The sequence below is a fragment of the Rhamphochromis longiceps genome, linkage group LG19, assembly GCF_057381845.1.
Source record: "Rhamphochromis longiceps isolate RC_006_pf linkage group LG19, R_longiceps_female_GT1.1, whole genome shotgun sequence".
NCBI classification, from domain to species: Eukaryota; Metazoa; Chordata; class Actinopteri; order Cichliformes; family Cichlidae; genus Rhamphochromis; species Rhamphochromis longiceps.
The window spans coordinates 11,431,074-11,457,692 of NC_140575.1; the positions used below are offsets into that span (position 1 = coordinate 11,431,074).

General features: G+C 48.0%; 1 protein-coding gene across 2 annotated transcripts in view; it reads left to right on the top strand.

The window, feature by feature from the left end:
- Positions 1–25,205, top strand: part of eipr1 (EARP complex and GARP complex interacting protein 1) — a 52,341-nt gene extending 27,136 nt beyond the window's left edge. For both annotated transcript variants that reach the window (XM_085390606.1, XM_085390607.1), the window contains 4 exons: positions 2,588–2,724; positions 16,701–16,868; positions 22,112–22,279; positions 24,664–25,205. In XM_085390606.1, coding sequence (XP_085246732.1) covers positions 2,588–2,724; positions 16,701–16,868; positions 22,112–22,279; positions 24,664–24,838 — 648 coding nt within the window. In that variant the 3' untranslated portion in view covers positions 24,839–25,205. The remainder of the gene's footprint in view (positions 1–2,587; positions 2,725–16,700; positions 16,869–22,111; positions 22,280–24,663) is intronic.
- Positions 25,206–26,619: the final 1,414 nt, after the last annotated feature.

Below are 26,619 nucleotides of genomic sequence, written 5' to 3' on the forward strand. Positions count from 1 at the left end.
CAAAAAAGTATTTAGTTAGCCACCGATTGTGCAAGTTCCCCCACTTAAAATGATGACAGAGGTCAGTAATTTGCACCAGAGGTACACTTCAACTGTGAGAGACAGAATGTGAAAAAAAAATCCATGAATTCACATGGTAGGATTTGTAAAGAATTTATTCGTAAATCAGGGTGGAAAATAAGTATTTGGTCAATAACAAAAATACAACTCAATACTTTGTAACATAACCTTTGTTGGCAATAACAGAGGTCAAACGTTTACTATAGGTCTTTACCAGGTTTGCACACACAGTAGCTGGTATTTTGGCCCATTCCTCCATGCAGATCTTCTCGAGAGCAGTGATGTTTTGGGGCTGTCGCCGAGCAACACGGACTTTCAACTCCCGCCACTGATGGTGACCTTTGTTACTTTGGTCCCAGCTCTCTGCAGGTCATTCACCAGGTCCCCCCGTGTGGTTCTGGGATCTTTGCTCACCGTTCTCATGATCATTTTGACCCCACGGGATGAGATCTTGCGTGGAGCCCCAGATCGAGGGAGATTATCAGTGGTCTTGTATGTCTTCCATTTTCTGATGATTGCTCCCACAGTTGATTTTTTCGCACCAAGCTGCTTGCCTATTGTAGATTCACTCTTCCCAGTCTGGTGCAGGTCTACAATACTTTTCCTGGTGTCCTTCGAAAGCTCTTTGGTCTTGGCCATGGCGGAGTTTGGAGTCTGACTGTTTGAGGCTGTGGACAGGTGTCTTTTATACAGATGATGAGTTCAAACAGGTGCCATTCATACAGGTAACGAGTGGGGGACAGAAAAGCTTCTTACAGAAGACGTTACAGGTCTGTGAGAGCCAGAGATTTTCCTTGTTTGAGGTGACCAAATACTCATTTTCCACCCTAATTTACGAATAAATTCTTTACAAATCCTACCATGTGGATTCATGGATTATTTTTTTTTTCACATTCTGTCTCTCACAGTTGAAGTGTACCTCTGGTGCAAATTACTGACCTCTGTCATCATTTTAAGTGGGGGAACTTGCACAATCGGTGGCTGACTAAATACTTTTTTGCCCCACTGTATTCACACAGGTGACTTTTTGATGGGTGGAGCAATCCTGCAGCTGCATGCAGCTCAACAAGCTGTGGAAAAGCTTTTCAGCCAGCGCACTCTGAGGAGGGTGCATGTGTTCGCAGCTGCAAGAGCGTGCTTTAAAACAGATTATTTTTTCTAATAATGTTGGTTGAAGCTAACTTACTGACGGGAAATACATAAGTCCCTCTTGCAAAACCATTCGGCGAACGGCTCAGTCTGTCATCAATGGTCGATAAATTTGTCCAACCTTACTCCATATGCAGGATGGTGGAAGGAACTCAGACGTTTGTGTTTGGAAAGCAGGACTTTTATATTTCTGAAAGAGGTTTAAGGATGTGGACGCGACAGAACGTCACTGATGTGCATGATTCTGTTAGGACCAAAAGATTCGTCATAAACTGTATCATAGCATCACTTTGACCAAGGACGATGCAGAGGAGGCGAAACAATGATGGGAGAAAGAATCAGGCTTTTCAATACTTCAATACTTTCAAACAGCTTTTAAATGCTAATTCCTGGAGCTGGAGAGAGTTTTGGAAAAGACACGTGTTTGTTATTTGACAGACGAGGTCGACATCCAACTGTTTTTGGAAAGAAGCTTTGGTAATTATCTATAACGTTTTAATATTTCTCATAATGTGTTCTTCATAAAAAGTAGAAATCTGGATCTGCGGTGTGAGGAACTTTGTTTCAGTGTGTTTGTTGTGCTGGGGGGCAATAACGTAAGCTCGAATCACAAAGCAACATATCAAAGCCCAGATTGACGCCTGTGGACTTCTGGAGTTTTATCACTTTTATTTTCTAGTTCTCGGTTCTTGTTTGATGTTGGTTCTCCTTCATGTCCCCGTGTCTGTCTCCACTGTTGTTTTGTCAAGGTCATATGTCTTAGTCTGGTCTCTGTGTTAGTCACTTCCTGTTTTATTTTGACAGTCCCTCTTGTGTGTGATCATGTTGGTTAGATTCTGTCCAGCTGTGTCCCCACGTGTGTCCACTCTGCCCTGATCTCCTCCTGTGCATGTGGTCTGTCTCCCTCTCAGCTTCCTCTTTTTTCCAGTAAATTAAATCTGTAACTTGTTCCCGACACACGTCTCAGGACAGCGGACTTAATAACTGATGACGGGACCATGTGAAGCTAAACGAGGCTAAAAAGCCGTGCGCAGACATGCCCCCATCAAACTGCACAGCCTTTCTTTATATGCAGATACTATGAAATGATTATTATTAGAGTCTTTAAACGAATAGTGAATCAGTGTAACTCCAACAGCACGAGTTGAGGTGTGTTTGCAGGAGTGTACACGCCGGCGTGATGCTGGCGTGCCACTAATACCCCAAATATTACTACAGTTGTTAGCGAGCGATTGTAGTTTTGAGAGCGGCCTGCAGAGAAAATGACTCCTAATAAAGCCTCATTATGCTGATTTAATGAACTGCTCCGCTCGACCTGTCACACACGTACAGATGAATTCTCGTCCCCGCTAACAAAGGCGCCCCCGTTCCTTCGCAGGTCTCCAGCACCGCCACCCTCGAGGGTAAAGGTCAGCTGAAGTTCACCTCCGGCAAGTGGAGCCCCCACCACAACTGCAGCCAGCTCGCCACAGCCAACGACACGGCCATACGAGGCTGGGACCTCCGCACCATGAGGTGAGCGCCGCTGCCCGAGAGATCCTTTAGGTGTTTTATTTAGGTGACGTGTAGACTTCACCTCCTTTTTCACGGCATTGATCGCTGAATCTGATGGAATAAGTCCCACAGCAGCCGCTGAGCTGAGGTGTCACTGACGGTTGGTGTTTTTTTTTTTTATTCTTATTTGCCAGTCAGCGTTAATGCTCTGCTTTTTTCTTTGCACCTGATTAAAAGGAGCTGCCGTCTGTGTAAATCTGACCGAAATGAGTCGTGTACGTTAAACTCTGGGCTTACTGGTTTTACTGGGTGTTTGCATGTCATTACATGCAGACATTTGAATGCACTACACAGAGCTGTGTGTTTAATATTACTCATCATGCTGAGGGAGTTTTGTCACGACTGCCTCTCCGTGCATCAGGAAACACATGCGTGTCTTCATATTACAGCTTCAGAGCAGGTTCACATCATCTCCTCATGCTGTGAGCAGATTTTTTTCTGGTTCTGATGAAAACTTTGTGTAACCGTTGGAAACGAGCAGCGTCATAAATGCGATTAATGACTGAGTCGTTAGTCGTTATTGGATATCGTGATAAAAGGCCCTCCGAGAACACAAACCTCCACCGAGCCAGCTCGCTCGCCGGGCGGTAAAACAATAGTTATTTTCTGTGTATGCATTTTGATTCTTCTTTCATTTTAAACCGACTTTGAGATGTTTGCAGTGCAGGCTTTTTGCTCTGCTCAAACCATCATATGCTTTAATGTACTTGTCATCATTTTGAGTAGGGAGCTAATTATGCTAGCAAAGCTGAAAACTGTCATACTGACGTAAGAAGCGATACATCAGGTTAGCCGAGTGTCCGGAGTATCCGCCTGGATATCGTATCATAGTCGCAAACCATTTATCCCGTTTTTCATTCTGTCTGAAAACTCGACTGCTGAAAAAGTTTTGAATGAATTCTGATCGAACTCTGTAGCGGTGCTGATGGGAGTCCAATATCGATGTCACTGATTCTCAGTGGGTTCTCATTGGCGTCAGAGTCACCGCCATCTCTTCATTCATGCTTAGGTGAAATGTTTGTGCATGTTGGAGATATTTCTGCTCTGTTGTGATTGGTGTTGGGGCTGTTACTCAAAGATGAAACCAGCACAGACACTTCAAAGCGGTCGTCATGGTGATTCTGCTGTAGAAACACGCCTGTCACCTGTGGATGTTCAGGCTCTGGCTGCAGGGCTGCAGTCTGCACACACTCAGCTCTTGGCTAGCTTAGCGTTAGCATAGCATATAGAAAGTAACATACAGATTAAATATACCGTATTTCCCGGACTACAAAGCGCACCTGAATATTAGCCGCACAAGCTAAAATCAGGGGAAAATCCTGTTTTGTACATACATTAGCCGCACCTGACTAAAAGCCGCAGGTGTTTCAATGTTGACTTATCATATGTAAGAGAATATGCACAAAGGGAATTGTCAGGAAAGAGATGGCTGTTTGGAGACATCACTTTTATTAATATTTTGAAAAACAAGTTATGGGTACATATTTGCATAACTTTTTAGGTATATGTACAAGTACTGGTAATTACAAGTACGAAACATGTACTGTGCTTCATAAATGAGTAACAAATGTAGTACATAACAATAACCTACAGCACACCAGAAAAATAGATTCAGACTACCTTTTAGGCTCAGGTGCAGTGACACGGCTTTAACAAGAAGAAAAGTCAGTCATTCACCACCATCTTTCTCTTCTTCCTGCGCACTAAAACCACCAAAGTCCTCTTCTCCAGTGTCGGATACGAACAGGCTCAGGATGGCTTCATCATCCACTCTCAGCTTCTTTCCTTCGTTGTCACTTTCAAAACCAAACAAATCCTCGTTGTCAGTGTCAGAGTCAAACACCCTCTGAAGGGCCGTGGCGGTGTCCTCCTCTCCATCATGCAGCAGGTCAGCCCTTCGAAATCCGTTGGTGATCGTGGATGTTTTCACACTTTTCCACGCTGTCAGAATCCACCGGTGGAGTTGAGCATAACTTGCTTTTCGCAAGTTTATCGCCGCTCGTCATCGACGACTCCCGCTGAACGCGTAGCGTTAATTTGAAGTTTGTTTTTCGCGCTACTTGTACGGCACTATGTTGCCTGGCGAATGGACATGTGACCAACATACCACTCTTGAACCCCGATACTGTGTGTCTGATCACATGCCCTTCCGCCAGGCAACGTAGTGCCGTACAACAGCGGAACAAACAAAACAAATCGTCTTACGATATGACAAAAATCATGGACAATCCATAGAAAAGCCGCACCTGACTAAAAGCCGCAGGGTTCAAAGCTTGTGCAAAAAGTAGCGGCTTATAGCCCGACAATTACGGTATGTCACATTTGACCTCTGACCTCACTTTTTTTTTATTACACATTGTCTTTTCTTTCAAATTGAAATTGTGTTTTATCTTCAAAGAAAGTATTTCCAAGACAAAGACAATGAGTGCGTTTAATTACAAATATACTGAAATATAATATTAAACTACATATGAACTTGCATCAGGTAAGAAGGTGCCACCAGGACAAAAGCCTCCATAGAGTTTCATAAAAAATCAAAGTGATTTATGATGAACAATTAAGAGTATTTTGTAATATTTTTGATCACTTTTAGGTAATTGTACATAAAAATAAATGTGCCTTTATTTAAAAAGAACCGTAATATTTCGAACCTTCAACTGCTGTTTAAACACTCATCGATCGTGGCCTGCGGGTCTTTATCAGATTCCAACATTATGAAATAATATTTTTTGCACAGTTACATCAGAGGCTTTGCTGATGTGATAAAGCAGTTAGAAACCTGCGACACTACAGGCAGCGGAGTGGTAACACGGCACTCGGCTGCAGTTAATTAGCACATGGACTCTTATAATGCATAAGTCAATAAAGGACTGGCAATGAAACGAGGCTTAAGGGGAATCAGATGTTACATTGTCCACCCAAAGCCAGAACTGCTCCACGAATCAAATTCATTCACGATTAGTGAGATTAGTTGTTCTGCTGGCTCGAATTAAAGGAAAAACTGGAGTCCTGACCCACAGTGAGGAGCTCTGTTGGCTCTACAGTAACCGTTACCTGCCTGTGAGCACCTGGCCTGGAGCTGTTTATGCATTCATCAGAGATGACACTGATTAAATCAGTATGCTCAGGAGCGAGTTGTAAAGTGGCTTGCAGCTTTTAGTAGTCCATCTTGAGTGGAGACGACACACCCACATGTAGTTCAGCCAGCCAATCAGAAGAAGGCTATCTGAAAGGGGCGGAGCTAACACAGCTTGTTTCAGACAAAGGATGGAGGGATTATTATGAGCTGTGGCTGCAGCTTGTTGTCGTAGCTGTCAGCTTTGTGTCTCTAACAAAGACGAACACACAAACCTGAGCGGTCTGTGCTCGTATTTGCATCCAGGTGTGTCTGTCGGCTCTCTGCGGACGCCCGTGAATCGAGTCAAGCGCGTTCTTCTGCTCGCCAGATGATGAAGTGCGAGGCGGCTGAGCACTAATGTTCCTGTGTGACACGGAGCATGTGTACTACCACACATTAACCTTGTAACTGCAGGTTATCAGCAGCCCACCTCCCGACCTCTCACTGTGTGTGTGTGTGTGTGTGTGTGTGTGTGTGTGTGTGTGTGTGTGTGTGTGTGTGTGTGTGTGTGTGTGTGTTTCTGCAGCACTTGATGAGTGAGGTCAGCGTGTGTTTACGTGTGGGCTGTGCTGCAGGAATAATAATCACCTCGACATCGATCGCCATGATAACAGCAAAGTGCTGAAGAGACTGAGAGGGGTGCCGGGTGAAGGAGAGAGGAGGAGAGAGTGAGAATGTATTTACACGATGCGTATCACAGGGCCAGATAAGATAGTTGAATCATTGATATCGCTCCCCGTCAGCCCCATAACAAATTAAAGAGTTCCTGCACACCCCGTTTTGGCCGCTCTCCTCCCGCTGTGCTGTTTTGAAGGATGCAACAGTACTGATTTAGCCATCGGCACAAAGGGAAGGAGGGGGCGGCGGAGCGGGGCTTGTTAGCAGAGAGCAGCCTCATCCCTGATATCGCTGTGAAAACACACCATTATAGTCTGCAGGGACACGTGCAGCCAGCAGAGGGCGCACCATGACAGACGTTTTAAAGAAAAACAATAAAATGGTCCGATAAGGACGATCGACTTTTTCGTTGGTTTAAATAAAGTAAGATGTTTGTGCAGGAATATATCCAAGTGCTGTCAGGACTGAAAATCTGCACTTTGATTCATTTTTTCATTTTAAGTATGCGGTTCATGTTTTTTTAAAAATAAGCTGAAACTTGGAAATGAGGAGCTCTTGCAGCACATTTGTTTTTTTTCTTGGATTAGGACGTATTTGTCTCCTCGTTTGATTCGTTTGGTCCAAAGTGTCTGAACCAACAGCAGGTAAAGAGATGCACAGAGGAGGTCGGGGTGGAGGCAAGAGACAACCAAACATCAAACTAACAAACCACATTTCAGTTACAGTTAAAGTCAAACCTAATCTTCTCCTCTTTGAATTTATACCTCCACCTGACCGGAGGACGACACCTGAGTGGCCTCATATTCAGAGATCCAGGAAGCTCATGACCTGTGTTTGTCCCTCCAGACCTGTGTAAATGATCCATTTATTAGATTAAACTGACAGAAAAATAATCATTAAGTATTTTAGTAGCTGATCTCAGAGCAGTCCTCCATCAGCTCAGCACAGACAAAATCATTTTAACTCTGCAAAGGAAACAAAAAAAGAGTCTCATCTGCACATGTTTGATGTGCCAACAAAAAAAGGACTAATGCAGCAAACAAGCACAGAGAATAAATAACATGTACATCATCTGAAAACCCGACTACAGTCCAAAACTGTCATTTATTTTTATTGTTTCCTTAAAATTCCAAACTTCTGAATGAACATGGAAAAAACCACAGATTTCATTTTTCAGTCTTTTCTGAAGACGTCAGACCGCCTGCTGTCTGAGGTTTTGTGGTTTAGTAACTTTGCAAACGGACAAATACTCATTTGTTAATGACAAATGCCGCTCCTGTAGCTGAGGAGTTTGCTGGACGATGGTTTGGGCCGAATACTGGAAAGTGCAGCAGTTCCTGATCGAGCCTTTTGCCCGTGTTACATGTCAGATCAGCATGCGTGTGTCACAGCTGTGTTTGTTAGATCACCTTACATTGAGAGACGAGCAGAAACCCAAACCTTAACCATTCATCAGTAAAAAGAAAAACGTGCTTGTGTTTAAAAAACAAAACAAACAAACATCATTTACTTACTGTTTGACGTCTGTACGACCAACTGAGACCCCGACACACGTGGTCGAATTTTTCAACAATGTATATATAAATTGAAGCGATGTCTGCCACTCTGATATGCTGACATGTCAAAACAGTGACTCTTCCTGTTGGATCACAAACAGTGATGGTTTGTTTTCTCTGAGCTCTGCTTTAACGGCACAAAATTGATACACAAATCTAAAAATGTAAAAGAATAAAAAACATTCAGATGCTTCAGTAGACACAGACACACACAGAGAGACACACACACACACACACACACACCGAGGTCACAGCATGTCGTGTTTGTGTTTCACTGTCTGTGCATGTGTGAAGTGGCTGCAAGTGTGAAAGAGCAGTCTTTGTGTCTGTGTGCGCGTGTGTGTGTCTGTGTGTGTCAGCCTATCATCATGCTCCACTACCTCTGCAGGTGACCTCTGAGGTGTCTCCCCCCACTTCTCTCTGACACACAGAGTAAAAATAGACCGACCCATCGGTGGTTTCCTCTCACTGCTTTGAATTTGTTTCCATTCACTGACTGACTGCTCGTATTTTCTTAGGCTGAGATGATGGTGCAACACTCTCCTGGCTGGTTACAGACTGGATGCATACCGGTTACGGACTGGATGCAGGCCGGTTACGGACTGGATGCAGGCTGGTTACAGACTGGATGCATACCGGATGCAGACCTGTTACAGACCGGTTACAGACTGGATGCATACCGGTTACAGACTGGATGCATACCGGTTACTGACTGGATGCATACCGGTTACAGACTGGATGCATACCGGTTACGGACTGGATGCAGGCTGGTTACAGACCGGTTACAAACTGGATGCATACCGGTTACGGACTGGATGCAGGCTGGTTACAGACCGGTTACAGACTGGATGCAGGCTGGTTACAGACTGGATGCATACCGGTTACAGACTGGATGCAGGCTGGTTACAGACCGATTACAGACTGGATGCAGACGGGTTACAGACTGGATGCAGGCTGGTTACAGACTGGATGCATACCGGTTACAGACTGGATGCATACCGGTTACAGACTGGATGCATACCGGTTACAGACTGGATGCAGGCTGGTTACAGACCGGTTACAAACTGGATGCATACCGGTTACGGACTGGATGCAGGCTGGTTACAGACCGGTTACAGACTGGATGCAGGCTGGTTACAGACTGGATGCATACCGGATGCATACCGGTTACAGACTGGATGCAGGCTGGTTACAGACCGATTACAGACTGGATGCAGACGGGTTACAGACTGGATGCAGGCTGGTTACAGACTGGATGCAGACCAGTTACAGACCAGATGCAGACCAGTTCTAAACTGGTTGCAAGTTAATTGCGCACGATGGCAATAATTTTGGTTGTGCATTCAGTCAACAGTGGTTCTCTGGTGTGACTATAGCATTCTTTTTCTCCTCTTCTCTAAAATAAGGACTGGGAGTGCAGCTCCACCAGCAGCAGACGCCTCGAGCTGGTTATCTAACACCCTGGAGAGGAGCTTGGTCTCTACAGCACCCTCTTGCCTCCCAGATGCATAGCTTTTTTCTTTAAAAAAAAAAAAAAAAAGCAAAGATAGTGCTGCTTATAAAACATATATGATGCCTGTTCCACTTTGTACTGATGTAATATGCAGCATTATGTAAATTATGGAATACTCGGCTCTGATACGGGGACAGAAAACTGTGTTTAATGGAAAATCCTGACACACTCTCACTCCTCCTCAGCCGGCTGTTCTCACTGCACCTTTGCTTTTACATTATTCACAGAGTAATCCCTGCTGTACTGAGCTGCTGTTGTGATTTTTTTATTTTTTATTTTTAGGCAGGTCTGTTTCATTAATGTATTTTTAAAAGGTCTTATTTCAGTTGTGCCACAGGTCGTTAGTGAGAGCTGGGCAGCATTGTTGCAGAGATGAACAATGTGTGCAAAATGTGCATCAGCTCACAGAGTGGAGCATGTGGGCTGTAACAAATATCACATAATTATATACAGCAGATTAATTATCCTGCAGATTGGAGCTGGTGATGTGTACACAAACAGTCCAGAAAGGATCCAGCTCAATGTCAGAATAACTAAAATGTCAGTAATTCAGCTTTACTCGCACATTTTTGATTCCTAAAGCCATGTGGAGCTCGTCAATAAAGTCAGTCATCGGTTTACAACAATAGAATTCAGAGTGTGATTGTCTCTAATTAAAGGGCTCACAGCGCTGGAGTGTAACCATGGTTGCTGGTGCTGAAGGACATAAAAACTGAGAACAGGCAGCAGAGCTATGCAAAAGTCTCATGCACTTATCTGCAGTCGCTCACTCCAGGTTTATCCAGCGTGACACGACAACCCGAAACATGCAGCCGGTCATAAAAATGTAAAGCGTATGACCCCACAGAGACCTGCTCACAGCACCTGTGAGAGGACGCCGATCGCTCTACGCAGTGCTCCGAAGGCGCCCCGAAGGCGCTCGGGTGACGCTGCACTGATGCCTGAGGCTTCATTCAGAGGCGGTTCACTGTGTCCTGGGCCGCCTTGAAGGACCGCCTACTCATTGTGTTCTTTGGACAAGCCAATCACGCAGTTTGTTCTGAGAAAGGCGGCTCTCTCCACACTGTCAGTATTTCTAAAAGCATGTAGCGACGTATGTGATTCGGGATCCAGTCTGCATTACTTTGGTTTCTTCTTCCAATCGCTGTGTTTCTTGGTCAGTCAACAGCTCCATCGGAGCTACTGCCAGATGTCTGGGCTGGAGTCATGTTCTCAACCAGTTCAAGAACTGGGACCAGTTTCGTCAGGATGTTTGGTATTTACTTGTTTTCGGTACAGTTCCACTCGTGTAAAGGTCGCGTGATCCTCCACGTGTGTTTAGGTTTAAGCAGCACAGCTACTCAGTTGGTAGAGGCAGCAGGATTTCTTGGTCGGGTTAACCTGTAAAACTATTTGGCTGTGTTCATGCATCGAGACTTCTCTGTTAGTTTAGGTAAGAGGTGGGGAACTCCGGGCCTTGAGGGCCAAGCCCTGCAGGTTTTAGATCTCACCCTGGGTCAACACACCTGAATCAAATGTTTAGTTCATCACCAGGCCTCTGGAGAACTGTTGAGGAGGTCTTTTAACCAAGGACACTGGCCCTTGAGACCTGGAGTTCCCCCACCCCTGGTTTAGGTGATGAAACAGATTTACGTCTCAGGCACGCAGCCATGCAGACTGCTGGGCGACCTGCAGTCACCAGGGAAAAACATGGATTCAACCCAACCGGTTGGTGAACGGTTCCCCCACGTTTCTGTCATTGGTTGAATTCAGTGGCGAAGAACATGCTACACCAAAAAGCTTGAGATTTCTTTGGTGCCCTTCAAAATAAGTGCCTTTTGAAGCATGTTTGTGGCACTGGTAAGGTCAACTTTTATTTTGAAGGCAAACATTCTCAGTTTCCAAGTTTCCAAGGCAGAAGAAGACTTTCTTTGGTCTGGTCTGTCCCCGGTCTGCAGGCCTGGGTGACGAGGATGCTTTGGCGCACTATAGGAATCATGGATTGGTTCAAAGTGCCCCATTTCCTCCTTTCTCATAGCTGCTTCCTGTTTGTGCGGGTAACTCGTCTCCCCACAGAGGCACAAACCATACTTCCATGTGGAATAACTCGGATGTGAAGTCTTGCTGACTGCAGAGAGTAAATGGACTGTTCCCAGAGACAAAGAAATAACTTTTTTTTAAAATAACTTCCCACTTTGGACAACCAGTAACTGCTGTTTGTAAGTTAAAAACGTCTTTAAAGAGGAAAGATGAAAACAAGTTGTTAGTTTGTGAGGATCTGACTGTGGGCCCACCGGGTGGCTTTAAGCCTTTGAATAATATTAGGCTAGCTAACAGCCATGTAGTACTCGCCACTGGGCATGTAGCTGTGCCTCTCTATGAGGGAGAGAGGCCTGTCACTGGAGATGTTCTTACTCTGCATCGACTCAGAGTTCCCTTTTGGACCCACAGTCCACAGTGAGACACACACAGACGCACACTGAGCTGTGTAATAGCTGTCAGGCCTGCAGCCATACCATGCTCTGCAGGGTGCATACTGAACAGCAGTGCCGTGTTGCAGTGAAGCATGGATCCTGTACATCTCCCCTGTGGTGTGTATGTGAGCATGTGCAGAACGAGCAGATATGTAGAGCGAAGCGAAAGAAGCCGAAATGATTGATGGCGGTGCCATTTGCTTCTTTAAACGCCGGCTCTCTGCTGGTTCAAAGACGACGAGCGGACATCGTCAAACCTCCTCGCCCGGATCAGCCCGAACGCTGCCTGACCAAAACCAGCGTTTCCATTCCACCTACCCATCAGCGCCTCGGCGTGCCGAGATGATAGGTTAGCCGAGGTTAGCATATTTTATTCACATATTCAAATCTGGCTCTATTATGCAAAAAGTGTTGGCTGTTCAAAGTATCATATTTCACATTCAAATACGGGCCATTATGCAAAAGATGTCAGCTGTTTTTGAAATAGTGCTCTTCCATATGCCACTGTTGATTTGAGGGTGACCTTTTGAACCCTGCCGCTGTCAGATCGATCATCCGTGACCTTTTCCCGCGCTCCGGGCTTTTCCTCGGAAGACACGAACCAGACATCCCGCTGTAGCTCTCATAATGGAGGGGTCGGGACCTTATGCAGGCTTTGAAATAATTACAGAGAACACCTTTACGTTTAACACCCCCACCGCCGTGCTTATTTAGCTGCTCCACCTGCTGCAGCACACGCTGGACGGAGGTTACAGGGAGAAAGGGGGAAACTGGGTGAATATTTGCACTCTTTGGCCTTTGTTTCCTGCACTGATTGGTTATCAGTTGGGACAGTAACCTCACCGCAGTCACGTGATCGGTCAGATGTTTTATTCAGTAAGACCTGAGAACATAAAATCATCATGAAAGAGTTCAGCGAGCTCAGAGATCAGGTGAGCAGCGAGCTCATTTTCTCCTTTGTGTTTATGATCGGGGGCGTCGCCCCCTGCTGGGCAGTATAACAAACGCAGGTTTCAGGTGTTTAAACTTCGTTTATGTTGGAAGTTTGGACTCTTTGCTTCACACGAACCTCTGTGCTCTCCTCCATCGTTTAGCCTGCTTGATGCCACGATCCTTTACTTTTTGTTCGTTTGCAGGCTCCTCCCCCTCCTCCCCCCTCCCTGCCTCCCTCTCCTGCTCCCATCTTTCTTTCTCTGCCAGCTCCATCTCAAAGCCAGGCTTTAATTTTGATCAGCGATGAAATGATTGCTCTCCTCTTTCGATTTTTCTTTTCTTCCCCCTCCCATCTTGCTGTGGTTGCCATGGAAACAGGGATGTGTGTGTATGTGTGTGTGTGTGAGATTGTCGATCCCCTCAGCAGAGAGATTTATCACCCAGACTAAGCCTGTGTGTGTGTGCGTCTCTACCTTTGTAGCTTCCTGCTCACACTCTGCCTGTATTTACACACATAAATGGTATTTGTGGGAGTGTGTTTTCCCGGTTTTATGTTTTTATCTGCGTGTGTGTGTAACAGTGTGTGTAATAGGTCCCCGTCCCCTCGTCAGCCCCCCATCACACACACTCGCTGGATGACTTAAGATTGAGCGTGTTTGATGGGTCGACTGTAGCTCTAATCCTGCTCATGCAAACATAAACACACAGACACACACACACACAGTCCCAGGTCCCTCCTCCATTAGGCCGGGCCGGGGGGGGGCAGGGTTGCGTGTGCCGGTGTGTGCCTGCGTGCTTGGCGGGGGGATCGCTCAGAGACACCAGAGAGGGAAAGAGCGAAACTAACCCAATTTCCTGCTCCATTTCCTTTTCACGCGGCGGGCGCGTCCCATTCCACAGCGGGCCGGGTTGAACACCAGCCACCCTACAGCCCCGGGTCACGCCTTATACCTCAGAGTCGTACGCAGGACAGGGAGGCGGCGCTGTAAATAAATCATGTGCTGCGACTCGAAATTACTCATGAAATTGCTATTTTGGGAGTTCACCAGAAGTTCCGAGTCAGCTCGGATCAGGAAGCTGCTGCTTGACGAGCTCGGGCGTATTTATTCCTACCGGCGACCCAACATCCCCGTGACCCGCACATGCATCAGCATCCAGGAAAGTGATGTCACAGGCAGGTCAGGAGGAACGCTGTCGTCGAAGGCAGGTACGACTTATCCTCACTGATGGTGCTGTCTTTATGTTGGAGTGACACGTAAAGACGTAACCATGGTGACGCATGTTATTGACACCAATCGTACCGAGCTGGAGTAGGAGTGTCCTCATGGTCAGAAACACTGACGGCATCACATCACACAGGAAATGAGAGCCGCTCATTTATAAAAGCATCAGGCCCTCTGAAGCCTGTTTATCTTCAGCGAGATGGAAAACATCTGTCAGCTCATCAGAACATCAGCAACGCTCGTGGCCTCCATCGGAGAAATAATTCAGACATGTAGAAAAAAACAGAAACGACCATTTCATCCAGATACATCTAAGGGTGGGCGTGGTCACGTGGCTCCAGGCCAAGTGTCCAAGGAGAAGACATGAGAGGCGCCATGTTTGGTCCATCCTCCGTCTTCTCCTGCTTGAGTGGGTTCAGTGGGTGGAGCAGTGAGTCTGTCATGTGTGATGATGCTAAATAATAAAAAACTTGAAGCATGCCGTGACCGACGCGGCGCACGTCAGACCTTCAGGGTGACGGCTCTATGTCCGGCATCAACTCAGATCTGCAGGTGTGAGCAGAGCGAGGGGTCACGCCGGCCGTGCGTCCCCTCGCTCTCTGTGGGCTTCAACTTCTTCCTCGTTGTTTGACATTTCCTGAGTTGCACACAGTCCCCGAGCCGTCTCGACCTAATTGGAGCCCAGCGGTCTGCCTCGGGTCGTTCTCTTATTCCTTCCTTATTTTAATGAGATTTTTAATTAGCATGTTAATTGCCTATCGCAATCAGTGGGGCGACGAGCTAGCTGGCTAGCTGCTGTTGGCATCCAGCTGCGCCACAACACAGAGGCTTTCCACGCAGACGAACAAAGCCGAGCCGTGCCGGGCCAAGCCGGCCTGCAGAAAACCTGCAGTTTCTGCAACACTGCGCTGCATTTGTGGCCGAGGCGCCACCACTTCACTCACGCAGGTTTCCATCTACTCGTGCATAATTTGCACGCTCGGGTGTCACGTTTGTGGAAATGTGGACACAACAGGCAAAAAGTAATGAAAACAAAGGGAAAATCACTGAACAGAAGCTGAGAGAAACAAAGACATAAAACAGGAAGTGACCAGAGCTGAAGCCAGACCACAGGCTGATCCCTCTGACCAGGTCTGGGTTGGAGGCGGAAACAAAAGAAGCCGTGCGATGGCTGCTGGCCGGTAGCCTGCACGCAGAGTGTGATTGTCTGCTCCAACTATTACCTCCGACTCCGGAGCAAACCAAAGCAAGCAGCAGGTAAAACGTTCCATAAATGTCGTCTTCATTTGTCTCAATTAAGTCGTCGTTTTGAATTCTGCAGCCTCTCAGAAAGAACGGAGCCGGCACTAAAGACCAAACGCTGAGATCATTCCTGGACTAAACTTAGAGTTTTGACAAATGCAGCATGTTACTGAGTGATAACCGTGTAACAGTGGTCTCTCTGTGAGTCGGGCCCATCAGGAAACTTTTGATCTAACGAGTCATCTTCCTGGACGTGAAGGTTGGGCGTTCGATGTCCGGCTGCTTCAGTGGGGTCACATGGAGCAGAAAAGCACAATGATGCCTGTACATTTACCAGATTTCTACCCCCTCCCCACTTCAGATGAGCTTCTTTGAGTCCACCTGCCACTGCAGAGGCGGTCCTGATGGATCAGCTGACCTCGGACCCCACCCACATCAGCTTGTGGCTCAGCTCATACCTGCCGGTGCAGGCGAGTAACAAATCATGTACAATTCAGAGTGTTTAAGCTGCTTTATTCTCTGCAAGCTGCTTTGGAACCCACCCCGACCTGTTCCATTTAATCGATGTTGTATTTTTCAGTGAAGAACAGCAGCTTTAAATGTTGCAGCTCCAGGCTTTTGTTGGGCGCGCTGTCTTTTTAATAACATTTTAAATGCATTCATTCTCAGGGTGGTGTAAAAACCTCAGCCTCCACCCGTGAGCTCTGGGAGCACTGGTTCTTCCCTGGTGATGCTCCACTAATGAGAATCTTTAAGAGCGCGGCGTTTGCTGTCATTGTGCTCACGCTGCGCTCCGGCTGACCGAGCTGAACGTTGGCAGCGCTTCACGGGTGACGGCCTGAATTCGCCTCTTACAGCGGTAACCACAGAGGAGTCGCTGCTCTGAGGTCAGAGGAGGAAGGGTGTGAGAGCGGGACGGTTTTTCTTTTAAAGGTGTGTTTGAGGGAGATAAAAGGAGGTGGAGGCGCTGTCGTGTCTGTTAGCAGGAAGTCGAGGCTGTGCCGTTGTGAGGCTCGCCTTTGTAATTTACCACCACCGGTGTTGGCCGCTTTATTGAGGCTGGCCTTCGCTGACGGCGACACAGAGAGGCTTTGATTTACCCGGGAAGCCTCGGTGAAGCTTCCTCTCCCTCATATCTGCTCTTGTTGTTACGCCTCCTCCTCTTCCTCGCATTCGTTGCTTCCTCTCATTCGTTGCTTCCTCTCACTCTCATCCTGCTCGTTTCTGCTCTTGTGCATTTGCCTTCATGCCTCTAACCGCTCTCTCTCCCTCTCTATCCAGTCAGATCTACTGTATAGAGAACGCCCACGGTCAGCTGGTGCGCGACCTGGACTTTAACCCAAACCGCCAGTACTACCTGGCCAGCTGCGGGGACGACTGCAAGGTCAAGTTCTGGGACGTCCGCAGCGTGCAGGAGCCCGTGAAGACGCTGGAGGAGCACTCGCACTGGTGGGTGGATGCAGAGAGGTCAGGGCGGGTGTCCAACACCTGAACCGTGCCCATATGTGGGTGGAGTTCCAGCTGGAGCCCATGAAGTGAAGTGTTGCAGATTTTTCTTTAATTTGGGCTCAAATCTGAAAGTAGTCCCCAAGTTATTGTAGTTTTCTTTAAATACAGTTACTTCAGTTTATTTAATGTAGCCATGCGACCTTTAACCTTCATGTAGCCCGACGTGGCTGCAGCTCAGGAGGTTCCATCCCCAGCTCCAGTCTGCCACAGAGCTGTAACAGTCTTTATTTTCACAGTTTCAGGAGTACAAATGTGGAGCTGTAAGTATTTAAGCATTTGGAGTCGTGACGTCACACCTGCAGCAGACCTCCAGGTGAACATTTCAGGGCTAAAAATTAATTTCAGCTTTTTTAAAAAAACAATCACATTTACACCAAGGCCGAGAATAACCTGCAGCAGTTTAATATCTGCAGGAAGCAGCGCTGGTGCCTCATGTTTGATCCCAAAGTGCATTCTGGGTAAACTTTCAGGGCTCTCCTCAGCCTGTGGCAGAGGTGTCTGCTCAGAAGACGATAGAGCAGGTGAAGCATGTGTTCGTAACCTGCAGGATCATCTGCACGGCCTCATTAAATATAACAGCTGATTCTGAGGGGGATGTTTTCCACCCGCCTCCAGAACGAGCGGCGAGATGTGCTGACCTGTGCTCAGGATGTGGTGTCACCGCGTTAATGTCACGTTTGGCCTTTGCTTCATTATCTTTAGACGAGCTTTAATGAAGCTCAGCAGAAAAACCAGAGTCAGAGGTGAACGATGAGGGCGGGGCAGCACATGACAAAGGTGGGAACACAGACAAGGACAGGAAGTGGAAGGCAAAGAAAGTCACTGGCAAAATAAAACAGATGCAGACAGCGACGGGAAGCAAACATGAGCTTTAATATTTGAGACGCTCTGACAGGAAGCAGTGATTCTTTCATTAAAGCTTCCTGTGTGCACGTGTGCAAACCTCTCCTGACTTCATCTGCAGAACCAACTGTAGGGTCGCAGGTAGGGATGGGTACCGGTGTCCGGTGCCATGATGGCACCGGTTCTGACATAAACGGTAGTAACCAGATCGAAAAGCAGCGCACATTTCGGTGCTTTATTTCGGTGCTTTTTTTTCCTGAGCTGTGATACACTTCTAGCCAATCATTTTACGTTTCTGAGGATAGTAGGCGGGGCCAGGTACGTACGTTCTTTTAGAGCAGAGCTACAGATTAAAAATGCCCAAAGCGAAGCGGTCAAAGGCTGGCTGTACTTCACAGCAAAAGATGCAAACTCAGCAGCCTGCAACAAGTGCTTTAAGATGATACTGTGATACTGTCAAAGGAGGTAACACCTCAAATCCGATGAAACACCTGGCGACGCATAGTGGGTTTTTTAAAGCCCAGAAATGCGCCGTATTTGATAGCGTGCTGCGAGACCTCACACCGAGTACATCTACTGCGGGTGTGGTGCCTGTTATCGACCCGGAGTTAGCAACATCCCCCAAAAACCCGAAGAGGAGAGTCCTGGCCCCTAGCCCTGCCAGTGTAGCAGAAATGATGACGGATGATGATGCAGCAGCAGCCGTTCTTTTCTACGTGAGTAGCTTAATGTTGTTCGTGTGTAATTTACGTTGAGTAGGCTAACCACGTTATTACATTAATGCATGTAAGGTGAACTAGCAAACACCGTCGTAGTTACATGCGGCTGTCTACTTGTTTGATAGCAGATGCTCCCTTCACCCTGGCCAAAAAGGCTAAAATGACCAAAAAAAAGTGGAAAACAGTTAAACATGAGAGGTTTTTGGACAAAGTTTGTGTTTTTTCCATTGTTTAAGCACTGCTTCCAGCCAAGAGTGATACCATATATGCCCCATAGCTGCAGAAAAGGCTAACATTGTTATCTTTTTACAAAAAACCAGCTGAACATGAGAGGTTTTTGGACCAATTTTGTGTTCTCCATTCTTTAAGCACCGGTTTGAGCACCGGCACCGTTTCAAAAGTACCGGTTTGGCACCGGTATCGGATAAAACTTAAACGATACCCATCCCTAGTCGCAGGACACTTGAGCCGCAGTGAGGAGAAACATGGCCGTGCTGCTCATTGGCTCCTGCTTTTATTAACACCTTTATCTCCCAGCTAATGAAACGGCCTGACCGCTCCCGCTGCAGAAAAAGTTCGTCACGCCCTCATTACTAATTAAACACGCAGCCACTCGCTTTGTCACTGAGGACCGGAGCGCAGCGCCACCCAGCCTGCTCGGGGTCGTCCGCTCTGTGTGTGTGTGTGTGTGTGTGTGTGTGTGTGTGTGTGTGTGTGTGTGTGTGTGTGTGTGAGCTGAATAGATGATCAGTGTGTCTGAGAGCCAAACTGGGCTACTGCTGCAGCACACCAACCCTTACCTGATACACACACACACACACACACACACACACACACACACACACACACACAGAGACACACACTCAAGAGCAGCCGTTATCTCCAAACCAAAGTAGAGTTGGCAAACATATCCATGGCTGCAGATGGGATCTCTTGTGATACGAGATATAGGTAGGTGTGTGTGTGTGTGTGTGTGTGTGTGTGTGTGTGTGTGTGTGTGTGTGTGTGTGTGTGTGCGCGCGCGCGTGCGTGCGTGCGTGCGTGCGTGCGTGCGTGCGTGAGCATCTAATCTGTCTTTCTGGACATGTTTTCTTTTTATCTCTGTGTGTGGTTTCTGCATGTTCACGCATCTTTTGTGTAGTGCATGTGTGTGTCTGTGTGTGTGTGTGTGTGTGTGTGTGTGTGTGTGTGCTCGTTTTTCGGAGCGCAGTCAGGATATGGCCTCAGGGCTGCTGGGGGTATTAGGGACTATTTTTTAGCAGGGAAGCGGATTAGGGGAGCGCGGGGAACGGCGTGGCCGTGGCTGATTTTCTGTCAACAGCCTCGGTTATCCCTCAATCCCTCCCTGTGAGGGAACTGGGACTCTGAGCTGCACCCCCGGGCTCGCAGAGAGAGAGCAAGGCGGGAGTCGGAGTGACCAATCAGAGAGAGCGAGGGGAAAGGTGGGGAGGAGAGAAAGAAAGCATCATTTATGATATCATCAGCTCATGAGAAGCTCAGACGTCGGCCGCGAGGAACAGAATCCCCATTGCTGGCACGTGAACGCTCGCAGAGACACACTGTGGAGTCGCCGTGTTTACCGCATGATGGGTGTGGGCGCGAGTGCGTGAACGAGATGGATGCAGGAGCTTCTCGTGTGGTCTCCTCACGCACGATTGGTCCGAGCGTTTGGCTCTCACACGCAGCGCTCTTACAAATACAGGCACAGAGCCCCTCTCTACAAAAAAACACCAAAAACACAGGGATGGGAGGGGCTAATGTAAGACGTTCACCAGTGATTGGTCCTCAGGTTTTGTCACCATGATGTCCTTCCCACTAAGGCGAGCTCAGTTACTGCTGGGAAGCTCTGCGCCGCTCCTCTAAAGCCCGCCTGGCTCCCTGGTGCTGCTGGAAAACTTAGCTCATTTCAGACTGAAGGGGACCTCCTGCTGGTTCAAAGCCCAACATGGTGCCGAGGTCAGACTCAGGTGTGTGGGCGAGTGAAACCACACAGCTGTGAGAGATGATAATATAAGATAAGGAGGAGTCACTTCATCAGTGCGTCTCAGTTTATCGACTCTTTGGGCTTAAAGTCAAATAAATGCGTCAGATTACTTTAAGTGCTTTAGCAATAATACAGATATATTACAGAATATGGATCTATCATAGGCAGAGATGGGCATTAATCTGATTACTTTTTTCAGGTAACGAGTAAAGTAAGGGATTACTATTGCAAAAATGGTAATTAGATTACCGTTACTTTCCCGTAGGAACGCTGTGTTATTGCGTTACTAAAACCGTGATTTTATTGCGAGAGTGTCTCATGACAGTGACGTAAGCGAGTGCGCCGTTAGTGACAGCAGCTGTGTGCAGATCAACAGTGGATCATATATCGAGTGCGGGAGAGAGTATGAGCGTGCAGCGTTTAAAGCGTGGAAGTACTGACCTTACTTTGAGTTGAAAAGTGACAAAAACATTAGTGTCCGTTGTGCGTGGGAAGAAAACTTTTTACAGCGAAAAAACCCCTAAACTTCCAAGCAAGCTCCGAGTAGCTACCACGTAATGGGAAATTCACAGAGAAACTCGCGGATTCTTCCACTGACCGCCGCGGCACACCTGCACCAGGGTAAACCTCCGCCTACCCACTCCTGCTTTACAGATGAAAATAGAGCAAAAGGACCGCTGAGTCTTTGACTTTATTTTATTTCTGCTGTGTTTTACTTGCATCTATTTGAAAGAGTGAGTGTAAACACACACAAAAAAATAATTATTTTATGTGCTGGAATGTGCAGAAAATAGGTTTAAGTATTAAACAAATTTCTTCCAGTCAGAGAATGTTGCATATAATTAAATTTTTTGCTTGATGCATAAAGTTAAAAGATTAAAACTAATAACACAAGTTTTAAAAAGAGACTTTTCCATTTGATTACATTGTGTATGATGGATTATGCAGAAAAAGTAGAATTGGGCTGAAAGATCTATCGCTTTATCACCTATTCAGGTTGTAAATCGTGTTTTTAAGAAGTAACTAAGTAATTAATTACTGATTATAAGTAATCAGTAAAGTAACGGGATTACTTTTTGGGGGAAGTAATTGGTAATTAGTTACTGATTACTTTTTTCAAGTAACTTGACCAACACTGATCATAGGTATGTTACAGTGTGCGCTGTATGAAGTTATGTTATGAATATACAATAACTGTAAGTGTTTACAGGCTGCAGCTGTAGTGAGTGCGACCGAAATACACTTCACACCAGACTCACTGGGAGCGGAGGCGGAGCCTCTGATGCCATGTTTTCATATTTGGTCTGCGGTGAGCTGTCTGAAAGATGGATGTGGGTCTGGGGGTGTGGCTTGTTAAAGCTCCATCATGAGTGAGTCGGCTGCAGGGCGTGTAGCTGTGAGCGATTATAACATGAGAGCAGCCTCCCTCAGAGCCTCGGTCACAGTGGAAACGTGCGTGCAGGCGGCTGTGACTGATCCAGGTGATCGCCTGGATCTTACCTGTGCTGTAGGGGAGGGGCCTGCTGGCGGTTCTGGGAGACCCTGTTTGGAAGTGCAGCGAGGTCGTAAAAAGCACCACTCTTAATCTAACCAGCGCCTCGGTGTGTGTGTGTGTGTGTGTGTGTGTGTGGCCTCAGGGTTTGGAGCGTCCGCTACAACCACAGCCACGACCAGCTGGTGTTGACGGCCAGCAGCGACAGCCGCCTCATCCTCTCCAACATGGTGTCCATCTCCTCGGAGCCATTTGGACATCTGGTGGATGACGAGGAGCTCAGCGAGGGGGAGGAGCTTCACCAGGAGGACAAGTAAGAGAGAACACTGCCTTTGACTTCAGACAGGTCACATGACTTTGATGGAACACTGCAAAACCTTGGGTTAGGGGTCAGAGGTTAGCCGCCGTAGGCTTAAAGCTCGCCGTACCTGCAGCGGCGTCTGAGTGACTGTGACTAACCTAACGCAGCCGTCGGGGGCACGGCACGCTTCCCGCCGCCCCAGGGTCCGTTTGGTTTTGGACGGCCTTCTTATTAACACGCTATTATTTCCTCACGTGACCTCTGTTGGTGTGAGAGGAGGGAGGGTGGACACCTGTGCAAACAGCCATCAGCTGCAGGTGATCTGTACGTGCGTGGGCGGGGTTTAAAGGTGTTTGATCGGCGCTGCTATCATGTTATTTCCTTCTCCACACCTCCTTTAAACATGATCAGGTGCAACTTTATTATTCTGGATTCACAGCCCTCGTGAACTCTGACCTCTGTGCCGATGCTGCGATGTTATCCTTCACATCAGCTCTGTGTAAAGGCACGCTGTCAGGAGCCCATCAGGAGCCTGATGACGCGAGCGCGGCATATTCTGAGCGCGTTATTTGATAATCATCCTCTCAGATGAAAGCTGATGGGCTGAACTCTCCGGCTCTGCGGCGCTCGCGGTGATAAAAGTGGAAACATTAAAAATGCGTTGCTGTCAAACACTTCAGGAGTTTTTCTCCGTGGCGTTTAGAGCTGATTCCCACACAGCAGGGAGATCGTCTGTAATGGTTCCAAACCTGCCGCCGTCCTCCATCCATTACGCTCCCAGTCCCCCTCTCAGCCTCGGCCGCCACCTCTCATCGTCAATGACCGACTCTCATCCACAATTATCAGCTCTCCTTCCTAATCACCAGCACTCAGCTCCAGTTTGAACCCTCCCACTGCAGCCGCTGACCCTCTCGTCTGTGCGCTGCGTGTCCACTCCACAGTTCCTCCCGTGGGTTTGTGGGTATTTTTTTCAGACTGTACATTTTGTTTCTGGTGAAAAGGATCTGTTCAGTCTTACTGTCGAACCGTGAAGGCAAACCTCACGGCGTGTGCAGGAATTAGACTCGACCATAAAGATAATAATAATGACAGAGGCTTGATTGTGGGCGGGGCTTGGGGAGCTTCAGTCACACTAGACCAAAAAGAGGACGGCGACCTCCCTGCAACCACAACGATCTGACAGACTGCTGTGACTGCTACGTTCATCGCCGTGGCGCTCCGTCTGCTGCGCAGCGTTTAGCTCACAGCCTGACTGAAAACATGAACACAGGCCACAAAGACCCTGACGAGCGTGCACGTGCAGGCTGCAGAGGCGTGCCTGGTGACATCATCAGCGTACCTGCTGCTCCCCTGAAACAGTCAAATGTCACGGCGGTGTCCATCCAATGACACGAGACCTAAACCCTCCGGTCCGTTAGACTAACTGGCGCCGGGCTGAGTATTTATCAGACGCGCTCGTCCCCGTTTCTCCTCCTGATGGATCCGCACGAGTGATGAGCTGAGGAGTGATTTTATTTCGGGGCACAGCCCGGAGGGAGCCGCTCGAGCCGGCGTGAAACGGTTAACGTGAAATATGATGTCAGGATTTCCCCTCAGGAGCGCTAACAGCGGCGAGCTTGGGAGGAAGTGGGGACGGCGCTAACGCTGAAGTCTGATTTAGTCTGTGCGGCGGCAGGAAGAGAGCGCTGCTTTACAGCTCAGCCACCATCATCTCAGGTCGAGACAGGAAGTGACCTCACAGACACTCAGCAGCTCATCTTTTTTTAAGTCGGGAGAATCTCCAAACGTCTGCGCGCTCACGACCATAAAGTCGCGTTGTGCGTATTTTTCCTGCATTATTGATTTTATTGCTGTGTTATTATATTTAGGTACAAACAGGCGTTCGTACCATGAACACGAGTCGATAAAAGAATTAAACACACAGGCGATGGAGGGAGGAACGCTCACGTCACACGGCGACCTGAGTGAACGACGCCGGGATGCCGATTCCTCCAATTCTGAATAGGTTTAAGGTTCCCTGAAGGTTTGAGTCGATGAAGCCGGGAACGCTGAGGTTCACATCAGAACGGTCGCGGGTTCGAACCTCGCAGGTCAAAGGTGCCTTGCTCTGACTGATGGCGACAGATTTGCTCCTCCAGCGTTCAGAGCAGCGTCTCTGTCGGCACTCGTGGTGCTGATGCTGCTGCTGACCTCATGATGCTTGTTTCTATGGATACTGCCCATCATTGTGTTGGAAACATTATCTAAGTCAACCTTTCAGTGAAAATAAGACAAATGAGGCTGCCTGGTATTTCACAGCTCACCTGTGTGTGTGTGTGTGTGTGTGTGTGTGTGTGTGTGTGTGTGTGTGTGTGTGTGTGTGTGTGTGTGTGTGTGTGTGTGTGTGTGCGCCGCAGGGGTAAGGAGCCGCTGAAAGACAGCGTGGTGTCCACCTACGAGGAGCACGAGGACAGCGTGTACGCGGCGGAGTGGTCATCGGCCGACCCGTGGCTCTTTGCTTCACTCAGTTATGACGGACGGCTCGTCATCAACAGAGTCCCGCGCGCCCTCAAATACCGCATCCTGCTCTGAGCGGGGTCGTGCTGCCTGTGTGTGTGTGTGTGTGTGTGTGTGTGTGTGTGTGTGCGCCGCAGGGGTAAGGAGCCGCTGAAAGACAGCGTGGTGTCCACCTACGAGGAGCACGAGGACAGCGTGTACGCGGCGGAGTGGTCATCGGCCGACCCGTGGCTCTTTGCTTCACTCAGTTATGACGGACGGCTCGTCATCAACAGAGTCCCGCGCGCCCTCAAATACCGCATCCTGCTCTGAGCAGGGTCGTGCTGCCTGTGTGTGTGTGTGTGTGTGTCTGTGTGTGACAGGCTGTGTTGATGCTGACCACTGTAAAAAATATCTGTGTTGCTTAGAAGTAAAAACTGGCCGTTGGATGAAGTTTGTGTTTGTGTGCTTCTTTAACGTTGGCTGTGACGTCAGTGGGCGGGGTCACAGGTACGCAGGGCTACAGATCCAAACACGGCTGAGACGGCGCCGTCTTTTCTTCGTGACAACAAATCTTTAACAAAAGTGTTGTTTAGTTCTTGTCATAATTTCAGCATGTAAGCTAGTTTTAGTCTAAACTCGACTCTTTAATTAAAGGTGTAAAAGTTACAAAACACACCACACGTCTTAACAATGCGATGTCATTAAGCAGTGATGTCACTGTGGCTACCTCCATCTTTTATATACAGTCTGTGGTTTTGGCCCATCAGCGCACCAGCATCAGAACAGGAAATATTTCCGCTTCCTCTAACTTCGGTCCTCGCTCCCCTGCCGCCCACGCCGTAGTCCTCCCCTCTCTGTGGATTCGTACAGTGTGTGCCGAGGCCGATCGATGGCGGCGACAGTTCAGACGGCTCTGACGGGCCTTTTAATTGCAGCTCGACTCCAACCATCACAGCTCCACACACACAATGAAGGAGGAGCCGTGCACTTCATTAGGTATGCCAGTCAGCGCCAGCAGAGCTGTGGCTGAATACTCAACGTATGCATCTGTCTAATCACAGAGGCTGCTCACACACACACTCGGAGGCCTCGTTGCCCCGCAGTCAATTATTAAGAAGAGGGATCAGGGTGGAGATGCAGAGGGACGGTGAGCGTCACCTCCTTCCTGTCGCGTGCAGACGTGTGAGGGCGAGTGTGACACAGTATGAAATTATGAATGCAGCTTTCTGACCCATCAGTCAATCCGCCTGCTAATAACCGCTGAGTGTTTGCATGCCAATCGATGACAGCACCTTTTTAGTATGCCTGCGACAAATTACATTAGCTGTGATGCATCGATGGTCGATGTGGAGATCTGGATGCGTGCTGACAGCGTGAATAACCTGCATCATATTTGGCTGCTATTTACAGCCTGCGGCGTTTTCCCGGCCAAGAACACGTGATGTCAGCTGGTGGGTGAAGCAGGGATCTGTCGTTACCCTCCAACATCAAACCGCTCACGTGCTTTCTCACACTTAATCCTCTTCTTCAGAGCGGTTCTGTTTCCAGAATCAAACTCTGAGCCTCCTCCGAGTCAAACGCCACCCAGAGTCTGTGGCTGTTCTGCCAGCATCAAGATCCAGCTCCACCTGCTCCACCATCGTCCGCACCAGTTTGGAGGGCATCAGCGAGGCTCACCAAAGGTCTTCTGACTGAGGGGCTGTCAGATTCTCACGATGTGATCATAGTATGACATCACCAACAAAGAGACACCGAGCCATCCTTCAAAAGGAAAACCACCGAATCCTGAGAATGCCGTGACGTGGACACAGGCCGTCCCTGGATCCTTTGGTTCATATAAGAACAAAAAGGCACCGGGACAAAGCCAAGACCTC